A 15,467-nucleotide genomic window follows, 5' to 3' on the forward strand; every position below is an offset into this window, starting at 1 on the left:
CGAGTGTAAGTTATGGTAACAAGAGTGTATTATAGGACTTATGGTTGAACTGTGTTGGAAGTCCCAAAACCAGAAGGAAGTGCTATAGCGGTCTTAACGTTCTTTATTCGTTTTCTTACCCAGTGACATGTAGGACCCATATGTGATGGCACACTAACAAAACTATCTTCTTGATGGTTCATTGAGTTTTCTTCTCACAAAATAAACCAGTAACTTTTCCAAGAATTCACGAAACAGATAGATCTAGTAATATCTCGTGCACACCTGCCAGAAGATAAAATATCTCCAAGCCAGATACTTTTTTTTTTTGACAATCAATACCACATATATTCATAATAACAAATAGTACATGGTAGAGATACACGAGCTGTCTCCAGCGATTACAAAATAAAGTCTAAAAGATACTAGCAAATCTTCGAGGTCTTCAAACTCTTTCTTCTTCCAAGACATAATCTTGTACTTTTCTCGAAGGCAGCCAAAGATAGATAACAAACCATAGACCTGTAAATACCAATGAAGGTTCTCCCATAATTTTAATTTGAGCCGCAATGCCAAGGCTGCGTGCACGCGCGCAACCATTAAAGTAGTCAATCAACATCGGCAAGAGTACCAACACCAGTATGCCAGGGAATAAAAACCGATCTGCCTTGTCGACGTTGATGGAGAGCCGAGAATACGAATCACCATTGTCGAGGACGTAGCAATCGGGACAAGAACTGCGAGGATAATCCTCCTCGCGGCAACCATGAGAAAAGATCCAAGATCGATCTGGCGAAGTAAGATCCGAACACCCATACCTAGATAATTGTAATCTTTCAGCACCACCATTGACGTCGGGAAGGAGATCTCGTCGTCGAACGAAAGGTCGAAGATCACTTATTGCGAGACGATGCCATCTCCATTGCGGGGAAACCAACAAGAAAACGGCGACCAAAAACCTAACATAGACTACCGAAAAGACTACTTTTATTGAAAACTCCACTCATAGATCGGGTTCCCCACTCCTTCCGACGCCGGCAAAGCCGGCCGGAGGAGGGGGAACCGATCTATGGAGGAGGCTGAGTAGGGGCGGCTAGGGCTTTTCTCAAGAGGCGGCGGCTACAGGGACTGAATTGGTTAACTTGAGTTAGATAAGCCCTTGATCAGTTAGATAAGCCCTTGATCTCCAAGCCAGATACTTAGTAATAAATAGATAAGCCCTTGATCAGTTTCAACAAGTAGTTAAGATCACAAGATCGGCACAGCAAGATCTGGACCGTCCATCTCGCTAGGCTTTCCCTAACCATGGAAGGCAGTTTCGGTACCAGAACCCTCCCCGCAGCTGCCGCGCATATATATACCGCTGCCCCAATCCCCCGCGAAGGTTCCGAGGAGAAGCGCAAAAACCCCAAAGCCAGCACCGATTTCTTGCGGAGAAATCATCCTTCGGCCGACTGGTTCGCTCGCGAAGATTCAGGGGTAACCGATCTACTCCTCCTCCTTCCCCTTCTCGCGGGAATCTCTTCTTGTTCGCGCGGGAGACCAGATGGATGCGTTCTTTTTTGCTGTTTCTTTTCGCTCTTCAGATTAGTTGGGATGGACGCGTTCGTGTGAGGAGGAATGCTGATTTGTGCGCTGCTTAGGTTTCTTGGATGGGATTTTTCGGTGGATGTTGCTGTTTCCTGTTCTGCTAGATGCGAAATTCCCCCCCTTTTTAGGTCCCCGTCCGTACCTGCAATTTTCTTCTGCCCGTACTGGCGGTACTGCAATTTGTTGTTTTTTCCTGTACAAGGTAGTTGTGCTGCTTCAGATAGAAGAGGATCTTCGAAATTCCAGACGGGTTTAGTCACTTGCGCAATTTCCCCACTTGTAGTTGTGGTTTTTTCATCCTACATATGTGTTCTTGCGGGTTGTAAGCGAGAGCGTGATTTGTTACCAATCGGCTATCATGCTTTCTTGGTCACTTCTTGGGTTGATGGTAGTTTGTAGGTGCTTGAAAAGTACGAGCGTTCATGTAGATTGTAAATTTTTTGGGGTTTATTTGTATCAATTGTTATATAAGCTATTTGTTGTCAGACCCTTTGGTGCTTAACCCCCCTAAACCGTGTCAAGACTGTGGTGGTTGTTTTGTTTGTCATGTACCTGTATCTATGCATAGTTTAGATATCATATTCAAGCTACCTCTTTGTTTAGATATCTTAGCTCCCAAGGATTCCAGCCAGTTGGTTGTCCGTACCTCTGATTTAAGCCACTCACTTTGTTTCAGCATTCACCGATCTGCATAGTTTTTTTTTTGGCAAAGTAAAATTCTGGCAAAGCGTACTTCATAGTTCCATTTGCCAAATAATATTATTCAGTGCTTTGTTGTATCTCTAATGTTTGCTGATTTTGAAAGCATTATGCTGCATCATGGATTTTTAGAGGTCAGAGATTATAATTGTGCATGAACCTGATTTCTGGTACCCTCAAGTACGATAATATCTAAATGTTGCTTACTAGTAATGGTTTACACCTGGAATGCGTGAGCCACTGTGTGTACATGTTTAACACATCAAATATTTGTAGTCATATTGGTGATAACTGAAGCATTTATTGATGTGGATGCTTTAACTTACTGTGTTATGCCATATTTTTTTTACATTATGATCTTAATTTGACAACTAATAATTGGCATCTCATCGCAAAAATGGAAAAGAAACTAAACCAGCTACCAAAATTTGGTGTATGCAATCTGCCTTGTGAATGTTAGGTGGTTCAGTTATTGTGAATGGTAGATGGTTCAGATACTTGGTACTTGGTAGGTTATCTACCATGTATTTGGTCTGCTGCTTGCTGCTATATCTGATATCAGCTAAAAGTTAGGTTATCCTTGGATGATGAACAAATAATCTTGCCTTTGTAGTTTGCGCTTTTGACATTTATGCTTTTCTTAACCCAACTTTCTGATGGCTATCTTTTCCTTTGTGCAGATAAATCATGGGTGGCGTTTTGGGTTTAGTTCAGGTTGATCAGTCCACTGTAGCCATCAAAGAAACGTTTGGGAAATTCAATGCGGTCCTGGAGCCTGGTTGCCACTTCTTGCCTTGGTGCATAGGAGATCGGATTGTTGGTTACCTCTCACTGCGTGTGAAACAGCTTGATGTCCGCTGTGAAACTAAGACAAAGGTTTTCTTCTATATCATCATATCTGTACTTATTTAACAACTTGCTGAAGCAATTTAACTAAAGAAGAGCATTTCTGCAAAGATTCAATATATGTTCCCAACAGGGGGTTTCTCTGTTCATCACAGCATTTTCGCTAACATTCTTTGGTTAATACTTTCCTGCTATTTTCAATTCTGATGGCTCGATTTATATGAATTCAGGATAATGTCTTTGTAACTGTTGTTGCTTCTGTCCAATACCGTGCTCTTGTTGATAAGGCACCTGACGCCTTCTACAAACTAAGCAACACAAAGCAACAAATTCAGTCCTATGTCTTTGATGGTAAATAAATTTCCTGTCTTATGTTTTGACTACATCCTATCTTTGGGTCCAGTTTTAGCCTTATGCTAGTTCTCATAGAGCTATGTGTCTGTTTCAGTCATTAGAGCCACTGTCCCAAAGCTGGAGCTGGATGATGCATTTGTGCAAAAGGATGACATTGCAAAGGCTGTTGAAGAGGAGCTTGAAAAGGTTTGTGTCCGCTGTTTGTTGTTGTAGAGCAGAGAATATCTTGCCTGACCTGATTTGCTAATGTTGTAGGCAATGTCTATGTATGGGTACGAGATCGTGCAAACTCTGATAGTTGATATTGAACCTGATGTGCATGTCAAGAGAGCGATGAATGAGATCAATGCAGGTAAGTGTTAATGATCGGTTGCTTTCAGTCCATATGCATCAGATTAATGCTACTCCCTCCGATCCATAATAACTGTTGAGGCTTTAGTTCAACTTAGTCCAAAATTGAACTCAAGCCCTGAGAATTATTATGGATCAGAGGGAGTATAGGATATGATTTTATTCTCTACTAGAGTACATGATCATAATTATCGTTTTGCTTTCAGTACATGTGCATCAGATTGATACAAGATAATATATTATGATTTTATTCCCCACCAGGATATATGCTCAGTTTTGTATTGATATCTTCTTTTATTTTGTGAAACAGCTGCTAGGATGAGGTCGGCAGCCAATGACAAAGCTGAAGCAGAGAAGATTCTTCAGATCAAGAGAGCTGAAGGAGAAGCTGAGTCCAAGTACCTTGCTGGTGTGGGTATTGCAAGGCAGCGTCAGGCCATAGTGGACGGGCTGAGGGACAGCGTCCTGGCCTTCTCAGAGAATGTCCCTGGTACCACTGCAAAGGACATCATGGACATGGTTCTGGTGACCCAGTACTTCGACACCATGAAGGAGATTGGGGCCTCATCCAAGTCCTCTTCAGTGTTCATCCCCCATGGTCCTGGAGCCGTCAAGGATGTCGCGTCGCAGATCAGAGATGGTCTCCTGCAGGCCAACACTATCTAAGAGGGCCTTCGAAAAGGATTGTCTTCCGTTTTGCAAGAGTTTTGAAGTTCTTCCATCAATATCCTAGTAGAAGTATAGTATGCGAACAATGTTAGGCAACTTCGTTAGTGATTTATCTACGTGCATGAACTACTGCTTCAAGCTGTGAATTTCACACGGTGTTATTACCCAGACGGACGACGAACACCTGGTAAGACTAGCATGGAGTGGGTTAGCGTAGGAAAGTTTAGGCAGACTATTACCTTGAATGGTACTTGTTGCAAGTGATACTTGATGGCCAGTCTTTAATGTCGTTTGGTGATATTCTTCTATAATCTGTGCTATGCTATCTCGACCAGGTTGAGCTTAATTGCCTTTGAGAAGTTTGTTGTTGTGCACAACCTCGGTGCAAGTCTTACTGAGAGCCTTGTGACTGTTATCGCAATAGGTTACCAGAATGATATGCATGTTGCTGATTGTCCAAGTTAGGCTGCAATTCATTTATCTGAACAGAAATATTTACTAGCATCATAAGGTGTGGAGCACCCAGTGTTGACACCAACTCAATGCAATGCATATAACTGTACAAGTGCACAACCGTGCTCACTCGTCATGTATGAGTATACTGTTTATTGGACATGTACTTGCATCATGTATTAGTCTTTGCAGGTAGCAATGACGTTGCTGCTATTCAGTATGCATGTGACAATGCTCATCTACAATGTAACTCCGCTGCTCTGCTCTGTCTGCTGAGCGCATGAAAGGAAGCCAGCAAGTTCAAGGGCACCAGGTTTGCAGGCTTCTGATGGAGCAAGTCGGGCACAGCGACTGCGGCCATGACTTGAAGTTGAGACCCTGCAGGTTCCAGGCCTCCAGGTACTCCTTTCTCCACTCATCCCGTAGCTCCGCAGAGTCACTGAACCATTGCCTGGTGAGTGTAATTTCACACGTTAGGGCTGGTCACTGAAAAAAACGTTGCAAATAAAAGAGGAGGGGGCTAGAAGATGAGTGTGGTACTGGTATGGACGTCTTCCACTGGGGAGAAAAACATGGCATGCTGTTAAGGTTCTGCAACTATTCAACTACTCTAGCACAGGCAGGTGCATGTACTGACCGATACACAGCTACCAATCGAACACGAAATTATGTGTCTGTCACAGAAGCCGTCCGCCCCCAAGGTGCCAGGAAGTTCAGATGGACGCAGAGAACACAGCAGTCATTCTGTCGAACACCACGCGTGCAAAACAAGAAAAGAGGGGGACGTTACCTGCAGACGAGGGAGCAGCTGAGGAGGTCGACGCAGTCCAGCTGCGAGAAGACCCGCGCGATCACGTGCGCCGGCACGCGCAGCGCGGCCGCCGGGACCTCCCCTTCGTCCTCCGGCGGCGCCATGGCCGGTCCGTCCCAAGAATGTCCAGCTCCTGGATTGGCTTCAGAAATCTTGGAACCCTCTCCGGCTCTTGGCGTCCGATTGCCCTCTTATCCACCCCGGCTTCGGATACCACTTTTGTTGGTTGAATTTGAGCGATCAGCTCGGCTATTTGCTGCTGCCGATCGTGGTTTCTTTAGTCTGGATGATGGGAGATGAGGTGGTTTGTGGCTGTGGACAAAACCGATGCCATGCTAGCGACATGGCGTGGTGTGCTTATGCAGGCTGATTGCTCGGCTAAGCCCGAAAGTGACGCGCAAATTGATTGAGGAAACGAGGAAGAACGGCTTGATCTCTCGGCTGTTCCTCTCGAGGAATTTAATGAGGCAAACCGGATTAGCTCTTGGCTAACGTCAATTCAAGCGTGTGATGTCTGTTGTTTTGCTTTGATCTGAGACGTTGAATTTTGCTGTAGTAATTTTTGGATTTGGAAATACTTTCTGATTGTGATCTTGTTAGGTTAAACAAAATATAGTACCTCCTCCGATCCATAATAAATGTCATGGTTTTAGTTTATTCCTAGTTAAATTTGAAATAATACCAGGGCACTTCGCGCATGTTCGGTTCAAAGAATGTGCATAACAAATTTGTAGAATTAAACCCTATAGAAAATTTTCCTACTCCCTCCATTCTAAAATAAGTGTCGCAATTGTATCTAGGCAAAACTACAACACTTATTTTGGAATGGAGGTAGTATGATAATTGTTTGATCTGTAGAATTGAATTCTATAGGAATTTTTTCTAGTCAATCTTTTGCACTATATTTCATAGGAAATTTAACATCCACTCATACCTTGTTTTGAGAATCATTTACTTTTTCTGTGGTGAAATCAAACAAAACTTGGTGCATGTAAACTTTTGTAGGATTTTAGTGGCCGTGTTATTGCAATTTGTTCCTATGTTTTTCCAATCATGCAAATAAAATAGGCCCTAAATTATGTATCAGACGAAATAGTACAAATGTACTAGCAGGATAAAAAAGCTCATATTTGGATAATCAAACTTACATCCGCTCTCTTTGATGCGTTCTTCATTGAAAACCTCCAAGTGTCTTCTTTTTTGCAACCTGTTAGTGTACACATTTGAAGGCGAAAAAAAAGGAAGCTGACGGCATTGATCTTTGTTAAATCTAACCAGCATTCTTTGCAAGAAGTCAGAACCATCCAACTAGCTAGATAAGATTGGCAACAGCGGAAATAACATTTAGGAGATGCTCGTACGCATGCTGACCCAATCATGTACCTATTAACCAATTTAAAAAGTCCACCAAAACTATTTGTTTGAACCACATGATTGGAGAAGAATAAACCATTTTGATTATTTCTACATATTGGAGGACTCCACGTTACGAGTGGATATTTTATCAAACGGAAATACTAAAGTCACAACTAGATGCAACACGTGTAGAGTTTGAATCAAAATACTCACAGCATATCTAACCAATCTATAATATGTTGAGGAGTAAAATTTTGGTTTTATTCCTCTAAACCGTTACTAGCTGATCCCTAGAAGGTTTAGAGGAATAAACAAATATAAGAGTTGGCTGCGCAGAGGATTAAACATACTCGACCTCGACCGCGTCGAGTATATTTTTGGCTCTCCCACCTGCGTTGGCGTTCTCCTCCTCCACCCTGCTACACCGCCAGAGATGCCTCCATCGACACCCCACACCCTACTACCCACTCCGACTCGCTCCAAGGAGCACTGCCGTCAAATTCGAGCCAGAATCAAGATGCCATGTCATCGCGGACACCTCCAACTGGCGACCTCCTCCAAGTCGCTCCATCGATGACAAGTCGTCTCGCAGCCTGGCGGCCAACCCATCACAGATGTTGCACGACCTAGGGTTACCGTCCCCGGCCTCCGATGTGGGATGTATCGTCACCAAGTCTAGCTTATCTGAGCCATATGAGGAGACGGAGAAGGCTGAGCCAGTAGGAGTGCAAGCTCCCACCGTCGTTGGAGCACCGAAACCAGAAAGAGAGATTTCCTTCATTTCACATCCTAAGGCCGCATCAATGGTGTTTGGCACAATGCCTACAAGGTATTGTTCGCCCTTTTTTCTTAACCCGAACCGCGCAAATGGAGTAGCTATGCCGGTGTGTTTATGCAAATTCATTTGAAACTCGTAATCACGTGAAGAAGGTCAAAAGAGAGAGGTCAAATGGACCCAAGGACGACGACAATGCATTGAACTTCGGATGAAAGTCGAATTCTTCTTCAGGATGCATTGTACATGAAAAGTGGAAAGCAACCATTCAATTAATTTTGGCAAAAAATTCATGAGCGTTCTAACACGTCCAACACAAGTGGAGAAGAGAGATCACTAGCATTACTTTGCAATAGGTGGCACATTCTTATTATTTGTTCCAATGCTGGCTAGGTTTGATCAAATGAAGAAGCTAGAGTGCAATCGATTTATTTTATTATCTATGTTGTATGCAATATGAGACTATGCAACCAATTTGTATGACTATGCTATGCAATTTTTTTAGGGGAGTTAAGTTTAGAGGATCGGTTAGAAACCGCATTTGTTTAGAGGAACAAATTAAATATACTCCTATAGAGGATATTTAGCCGGATAGGGGCCTAAATTATAAGAGATCGGTTAGATATGCCCTCACAAGAATGATTAGATTGCTTCACGAGTACTAGCAACCTTTATTACATCTCTACCCTTAGAAGTAGTAAAATTAAGTATTTGTTAAGAGTCTTTCTAGGGTATTTTTTAGAGCAAAGATCCAAAAACATTTCTGATCTAATTCGTATAAATGAAGCAATTACAAGGACAAGAGAGCAACCATCATGGTTACAAATAAAGACAACCATCAACCACAAGAGACACCTAACAAACTCCAATCGCCGTATAGCTTCTTGGGTGTGGCCCGACTAATGTACTATCGATGATGTCTTTGTCCCAGCTTTAAGGTAGGCTTAAGTTGCGGTCGCATCAACCATTATCCCGAGATCATGTCCAGGGACGTGATTTTGAAGTAGATTTTTGCGGATTGCCACTAGAGCAGTTAACTAGTACCTGATCCGTCAGATGAACTAGCCCCAACTACCATTATCCCTGTACAATATAGAAATTTATGTGAAGAAATATAGAAAAGTTTTAAGTTGTCGAGTAAAAATAAACAGTGGAGATTTTCCCTGACTCTACGATTCAAGCAAAATCTCGGGGGCTACTGACATAGGCATCCCCAATGGGCCTGCCGAAGATAGTACCCGGGGTTTATTGAAGGCCCACTACCCGAAGAATAAGAAGATTCGGAAGTCCAAGATATTGTTAAGGAAAGCTAGAGTTGTAATAGGAAGCATTATTTGTAATCTTGCGGGAGGAGTTAGAAACCTTCCCGGACTCTGTAACTTGTACAATACGAATCCCTCGGCTCCGCCTCCTATATAAGGGGGGGTCGAGGGACAAAGAAAGCATCGAATTTACTGTCAACACAACCCTAGTTTCATATTCGTCGAGTACTTTTCGGCTGAAACCTTCGAGATCTACTTTCCCTCTACATCTAACTAAACCCTAGTCTACAATCCGTAGGCATTGATAAGTTAATACCTTGTCAACAAGAGACACCTAACAAACTCCAATCGCCGTATAGCTTCTGGCCGACCGCAACTTAAGCCTACCCTAAAGTTGGGACAAAGACATCATCGATAGTACATTAGTCGGGCCACACCCAAGCTTGTCACACGCTGCCCCGAGATTACACTCCTGGAGAGCCTAGATGGAGATACCAAGCTAACCATCTTGCACACCAAGTAACACAAAGGGTCAATCCGCATTCACCTACAAACATAAAATTGTTGCCTCAAGAACACCACTAGAACAAGATTACTCGGATAGTTGATACGTCCCAAACGTATCTATAATTTCTTATGTTCCATGCTACTTTTATGATGATACTCACATGTTTTATACACATTATATGTCATATTTATGCATTTTCCGGCACTAACCTATTGACGAGATGCCGAAGAGCCGGTTGTTGTTTTCTGCTGTTTTTGGTTTCAGAAATCCTAGTAAGGAAATATTCTCGGAATTGGACGAAATCAACGCCCAGGGGCCTATTTTTCCACGAAGCTTCCAGAAGAACGGAGGGGAGACGAAGTGGGGCCACGGGGCGCCGCCACACTAGGGCGGCGCGGCCTAAGGGGGGCCCGCGCGGCCCTAGCGTGTAGGGCCCCCGTGACTCTCCCGACTCCGCCCTTCCGCCTACTTAAAGCCTCCGTCGCGAAACCCCCAGTACCGAGAGCCACGATACGGAAAACCTTATAGAGACGCCGCCGCCGCCAATCCCATCTCGGGGGATTCGGGAGATCGCCTCCGGCACCCTGCCGGAGAGGGGAATCATCTCCCGGAGGTCTCCTCATCGCCATGATCGCCTCCGGATCGATGTGTGAGTAGTTCACCCCTGGACTATGGGTCCATAGCAGTAGCTAGATGGTCGTATTCTCCTCATTGTGCTATCATGTTAGATCTTGTGAGCTGCCTATCATGATCAAGATCATCTATTTGTAATCCTTCATGTTGTGTTTGTTGGGATCCGATGGATATTGAATACTATGTCAAGTTGATTATCAATCTATCATATATGTTATTTATGTTATTGCATGCTCTCTAGTTGCTAGTAGAGGCTCGGCCAAGTTGATACTTGTGACTCCAAGAGGGGGTATTTATGCTCGATAGTGGGTTCATGCCTCCATTAATTCCGGGACGAGTGACGAAAGTTCTAAGGTTGTGGATGTCTGTTGCCACTAGGGATAAAACATCGATGCTTTGTCTAAGGATATTTGTGTTGATTACATTACGCACCATACTTAATGCAATTGTGCATTGTTTACAACTTAATACCTGGAAGGGGTTCGGATGATAACTCGAAAGTGGACTTTTTAGGCATAGATGCATGCTTGGATAGCGGTCTATGTACTTTGTCGTAATGCCCCGATTAAATCTCATAGTACTCATCATGATATATGTATGTGCATTGTTATGCCTTCTTTATTTGTCAATTGCCCAACTGTAATTTGTTCACCCAACATCGGCTATCTTATGGGAGAGACACCGCTAGTGAACTGTGGACCCCGATCCTATTCTTTACATCTGAAATACAAACTGCTGCAATTGTTCTTTACTGTTCTTCGCAAACAACCATCATCATCCACACTATAAATCTAATCCTTCGTTTACAGCAAGCCGGTGAGATTGACAACCTCGCTGTTACGTTGGGGCAAAGTTCTGTGATTGTGTTGTGCAGGTTACACGTTGGCGCCGGAATCGCTGGTGTTGCGCCGCACTACACTCCTCCGCCATCAACCTTCAACGTGCTTCTTGGCTCCTACTGGTTCGATAACTTTGGTTTCTTACTGAGGGAAAACTTGCTGCTGTGCGCATCATACCTTCCTCTTCGGGTTCCCAACGGACGTGTTAACTACGCGCAATCAAGCTCTTTTTCTGGCGCCGTTGCCGGGGAGATCAAGACACGCTGCAAGGGGAGTCTCCACTTGCAATCTCTTTACTTTGTTTTTGTCTTGCTTTATTTTATTTACTACTTTGTTTGCTGCATTATATCAAAACACAAAAAAATTAGTTGCTAGTTTTACTTTATTTACTGTCTTGTTCTCTATATCAAAAACTCAAAAAAATTAGTTACTTGCATTTACTTTATTTAGTTTGCTTTATTTACTACTGCTAAAATGGATACTGTTGAGAATACTAAGTTGTGTGACTTCACTAGCACAAATAATAATGATTTCCTATGCACACCTATTGCTCCACCTGCTACTACAGCAGAATTCTTTGAAATTAAACCTGCTTTATTGAATCTTGTTATGAGAGAGCAATTTTCTGGTGTTAGTTCTGATGATGCTGCTACCCATCTTAATAATTTTGTTGAACTATGTGAAATGCAAAAGTATAAGGATGTAGATGGTGACATAATAAAATTAAAATTGTTTCCTTTCTCCTTAAGAGGAAGAGGTAAAGATTGGTTGCTATCTCTGCCTAGAAATAGTATTGATTCTTGGACTAAATGTAAGGATGCTTTTATTGGTAGATATTATCCTCCCGCTAAAATTATATCTTTGAGAAGTAGCATAATGAATTTTAAGCAATTAGATAATGAACATGTTGCTCAAGCATGGGAGAGAATGAAATCTTTGGTAAAGAATTGCCCAACCCATGGATCGACTACTTGGATGATCATCCAAACCTTTTATGCAGGATTGAATTTTTCTTCGCGGAACCTATTGGATTCAGCTGCTGGAGGTACTTTTATGTCCATCACTTTGGGGGCGGCAACAAAGCTTCTTGATGATATGACGACAAATTACTCTGAATGGCACACGGAAAGAGCTCCACAAGGTAAGAAGGTAAATTCTGTTGAAGAAACCTCCTCCTTGAGTGATAAGATTGATGCTATTATGTCTATGCTTGTGAATGGTAGATCTAATGTTGATCCTAATAATGTTCCTTTAGCTTCATTGGTTGCCCAAGAAGAACATGTTGATGTGAATTTCATTAAAAATAATAATTTCAACAACAATGCTTATAGGAACAATTCTAGTAACAACTATAGGCCATATCCTTCGCTAATGGTAATAGTTATGGTAATTCTTATGGGAATTCTTACAACAATAATAGGATTGTACCCCCTGGTCTTGAAGCCATGCTTAAAGAATTTATTAGTACACAAGCTGCTTTTAACAAATCTGTTGAGGAAAAGCTCGATAAAATTGATATTCTCGCTTCTAAGGTTGATAGTCTTGCCTCTGATGTTGATCTTTTAAAATTGAAAGTTATGCCTAATAAGGATATTGAAAATAAAATTGTTACTACAGCAAATGTCATCCAAGTTCGAATTAATGAGAATATTAGATTGATGGCCGAATTGCATGCTAGATGGGAAAGAGAAGAAAACGAAAAACTAGCTAAAGAGAATAATGTAGCTAAAGTTTGGACTATTACTACCACTAGTAATGTTAATGATTCACATGTTTCTACACCTCCTACTATCAATGGTAAAATAATTGGTGTTGGCAATGTTACTACTCCTAGTGCAAAGCGTGCAAAATTGCCTGAAACTGCTAAAACTGCTGAAATTGATAAAACTACTGAAATTTTTCAAAATATTGGGGATAATGATCCCATTGCTGTAGATCATTATGGTTTAGACTTTGATAATTGTCACATCTCTGAAGTTATAAAGTTCTTGCAAAATCTTGCTAAAAGTCCCAACGCTAGTGCTATAAATTTGGCCTTTACAAAACATATTACAAATGCTCTCATAAAAGCTAGAGAGGAGAAACTAAAACTTGAAACTTCTATTCCTAGAAAGTTAGAAGATGGTTGGGAGCCCATCATTAAGATGAGGGTCAATGATTTTGATTGTAATGCTTTATGTGATCTTGGTGCAAGTATTTCTATTATGCCTAAGAAAATTTATGATATGCTTGACTTGCCACCATTGAAGAATTGTTATTTGGATGTTAATCTTGTTGATAATGCTATAAAGAAACCTTTGGGGAGGATTGATAATGTTCGTATTATGGTTAACAATAACCTTGTTCCCGTTGATTTTGTTGTCTTGGATATTGAATGCAATGCATCTTGTCCCATTATATTGGGAAGACCCTTTCTTCGAACTCGTTGGTGCTACCATTGATATGAAGGAAGGTAATATTAAATATCAATTTCCTCTCAAGAAAGGTATGGAACACTTCCCTAGAAAGAGAATGAAATTACCTTATGATTCTATTATTAGAACAAATTATGATGTTGATGCTTCATCTCTTGATGTTACTTGATACACACTTTCTGCGCCTAGCTGAAAGGCGTTAAAGAAAAGCGCTTGTGGGAGACAATCCATTATTTTACTTCTGCACTTTAGTTTATATTTGAGTCTTGGAAGTTGTTTACTACTGTAGCAACCTCTCCTTATCTTTATTTTATTGCATTGTTGTGTGATGACCCACAAGTATAGGGGATCGCAACAGTCTTCGAGGGAAGTATTACCCAATTTATTGATTCGACACAAGGGGAGACAAAGAACACTTGGAAGCCTTAACAACGGAGTTGTCAATTCGATTGCACTCGGAAACGGACTTGCTCGCAAGAGTTTATCGATAGTAACGGTTTTATAGCAGATAGCGATAGTGAAATAACAGCAGAGAGTAACAAAGACAGCGGTAGTGATTTTAGTAAACAAGCAGGATTAAAATATCGTAGGCACGGGGACGGATGACGGGCGTTGCATGGATGAGATAAACTCATGTAACAATCATAGCGGGGCATTTGCGAGATAATAATAAAACGGTGTCCAAGTACTAATCAATCAATAGGCATGTGTTCCAATTATAGTCGTACGTGCTCGCAATGAGAAACTTGCACAACATCTTTTGTCCTACCAGCCGGTGGCAGCCGGGCCTCAAGGGAAACTACTGAATATTAAGGTACTCCTTTTAATAGAGTACCGGAGCAAAGCATTAACACTCCGTGAACACATGTGATCCTCACATCACTACCATCCCCTCCGGTTGTCCCGATTTCTGTCACTTCGGGGCCATTGGTTCCGGACAGCGACATGTGTATACAACTTGCGAGGTAAGATCATAAACAACGAATATCTTCATGAATCAATAACATGTTCGGATCCGAGATCATGGCACTCGGGCCCTAGTGACAAGCATTAAGCATAACAAGTTGCAACAATATCATAAAAGTACCAATTACGGACACTAGGCACTATGCCCTAACAATCTTATGCTATTACATGACCAATCTCATCCAATCCCTACCATCCCCTTCACCTACAGCGGGGGAATTACTCACACATGGATGGGGGAAACATTGCTGGTTGATGGAGAGGCGTTGGCGGTGATGGCGGTGATGATCTCCTCCAATTCCCCGTCCCGGCGGAGTGCCAGAACGGAGACTTCGGCTCCCGCGACGGAGTTTCGCGATGTGGCGGCGTTCGGAGGGTTTCACGGCGACTTCGACTCCTCCCCGTGCGTTTTTAGGTCGAGGCGAATAAGTAGTCCGAAGGGGGGCGTCGGAGGCCGGCCGAGGGGGCCACACCACATGGCAGGTGGTGTGGGGCCCTCGGGCCTCCACCTCAATTGCCCTTCTGGCTCCGTTAGTTTCCTGGGAAAATAGGGCCTTCTGCATAAATTCCGAGGTTTTTCCCGAAAGTTGGATTTACGCACAAAAACGAGACACTGGAGCGGTTCCGCCGAAAACAGCGTTAGTCCGTGTTAGTTGCATCCAAAATACACAAATTAGAGGCCAAACAATAGCAAAAGTGTTCGGGAAAGTAGATACGTTTTGGACGTATCAACTCCCCCAAGCTTAGCTTATTGCTTGTCCTCAAGCAATTCGATTAACAAGCGAGCGATAAAAGAACTTTCACGAACACATTTGCTCATATGATGTATATATTCTCATGATATGGCTAATACTTGAGCAGTTCATAATAAGGTACATGCAAATAAGATCATCTAACAGCTATATCAATCATAAAGAGGTACCAACAATTAATAATAAGCATCATGAATCATGTATATAAGC

At 42.3% G+C, this 15,467-nt stretch overlaps 2 protein-coding genes across 2 annotated transcripts; one reads left to right on the forward strand and one right to left on the reverse strand.

Annotated features, from left to right (window-relative positions):
- Window positions 1-1,370: 1,370 nt before the first annotated feature.
- LOC124654694 (hypersensitive-induced response protein-like protein 2) lies at window positions 1,371-4,813 on the forward strand. The gene is made up of 6 exons (XM_047193691.1): window positions 1,371-1,458; window positions 2,949-3,144; window positions 3,345-3,465; window positions 3,563-3,654; window positions 3,724-3,820; window positions 4,130-4,813. The coding sequence occupies exons 2-6, from the start codon at window positions 2,956-2,958 to the stop codon at window positions 4,483-4,485; spliced, it is 855 nt and encodes a 284-aa protein (XP_047049647.1). The 5' UTR covers window positions 1,371-1,458; window positions 2,949-2,955; the 3' UTR covers window positions 4,486-4,813.
- Window positions 4,814-4,937: 124 nt separating this feature from the next.
- LOC124654695 lies at window positions 4,938-6,098 on the reverse strand. The gene is made up of 2 exons (XM_047193692.1): window positions 5,732-6,098; window positions 4,938-5,392 (listed from the first exon to the last, which is right to left on the reverse strand). The coding sequence occupies exons 1-2, from the start codon at window positions 5,854-5,856 to the stop codon at window positions 5,242-5,244; spliced, it is 276 nt and encodes a 91-aa protein (XP_047049648.1). The 5' UTR covers window positions 5,857-6,098; the 3' UTR covers window positions 4,938-5,241.
- Window positions 6,099-15,467: the final 9,369 nt, after the last annotated feature.

Source organism: Lolium rigidum, chromosome 5 (assembly GCF_022539505.1).
Source record: "Lolium rigidum isolate FL_2022 chromosome 5, APGP_CSIRO_Lrig_0.1, whole genome shotgun sequence".
Classification (NCBI taxonomy): domain Eukaryota; kingdom Viridiplantae; phylum Streptophyta; class Magnoliopsida; order Poales; family Poaceae; genus Lolium; species Lolium rigidum.

Coding starts and splice junctions, on each gene's coding strand:
- LOC124654694 (XM_047193691.1), top strand. CDS start 2,956: ATGGGTGGCGTTTTGGGTTTAGTTCAGGTTGATCAGTCCACTGTAGCC. Junction 3,145..3,344: donor GCTGTGAAACTAAGACAAAG/GTTTTCTTCTAT, acceptor ATATGAATTCAG/GATAATGTCTTTGTAACTGT. Junction 3,655..3,723: donor TTGAAGAGGAGCTTGAAAAG/GTTTGTGTCCGC, acceptor CTAATGTTGTAG/GCAATGTCTATGTATGGGTA.
- LOC124654695 (XM_047193692.1), bottom strand. CDS start 5,856: ATGGCGCCGCCGGAGGACGAAGGGGAGGTCCCGGCGGCCGCGCTGCGC. Junction 5,393..5,731: donor AGCTGCTCCCTCGTCTGCAG/GTAACGTCCCCC, acceptor TACACTCACCAG/GCAATGGTTCAGTGACTCTG.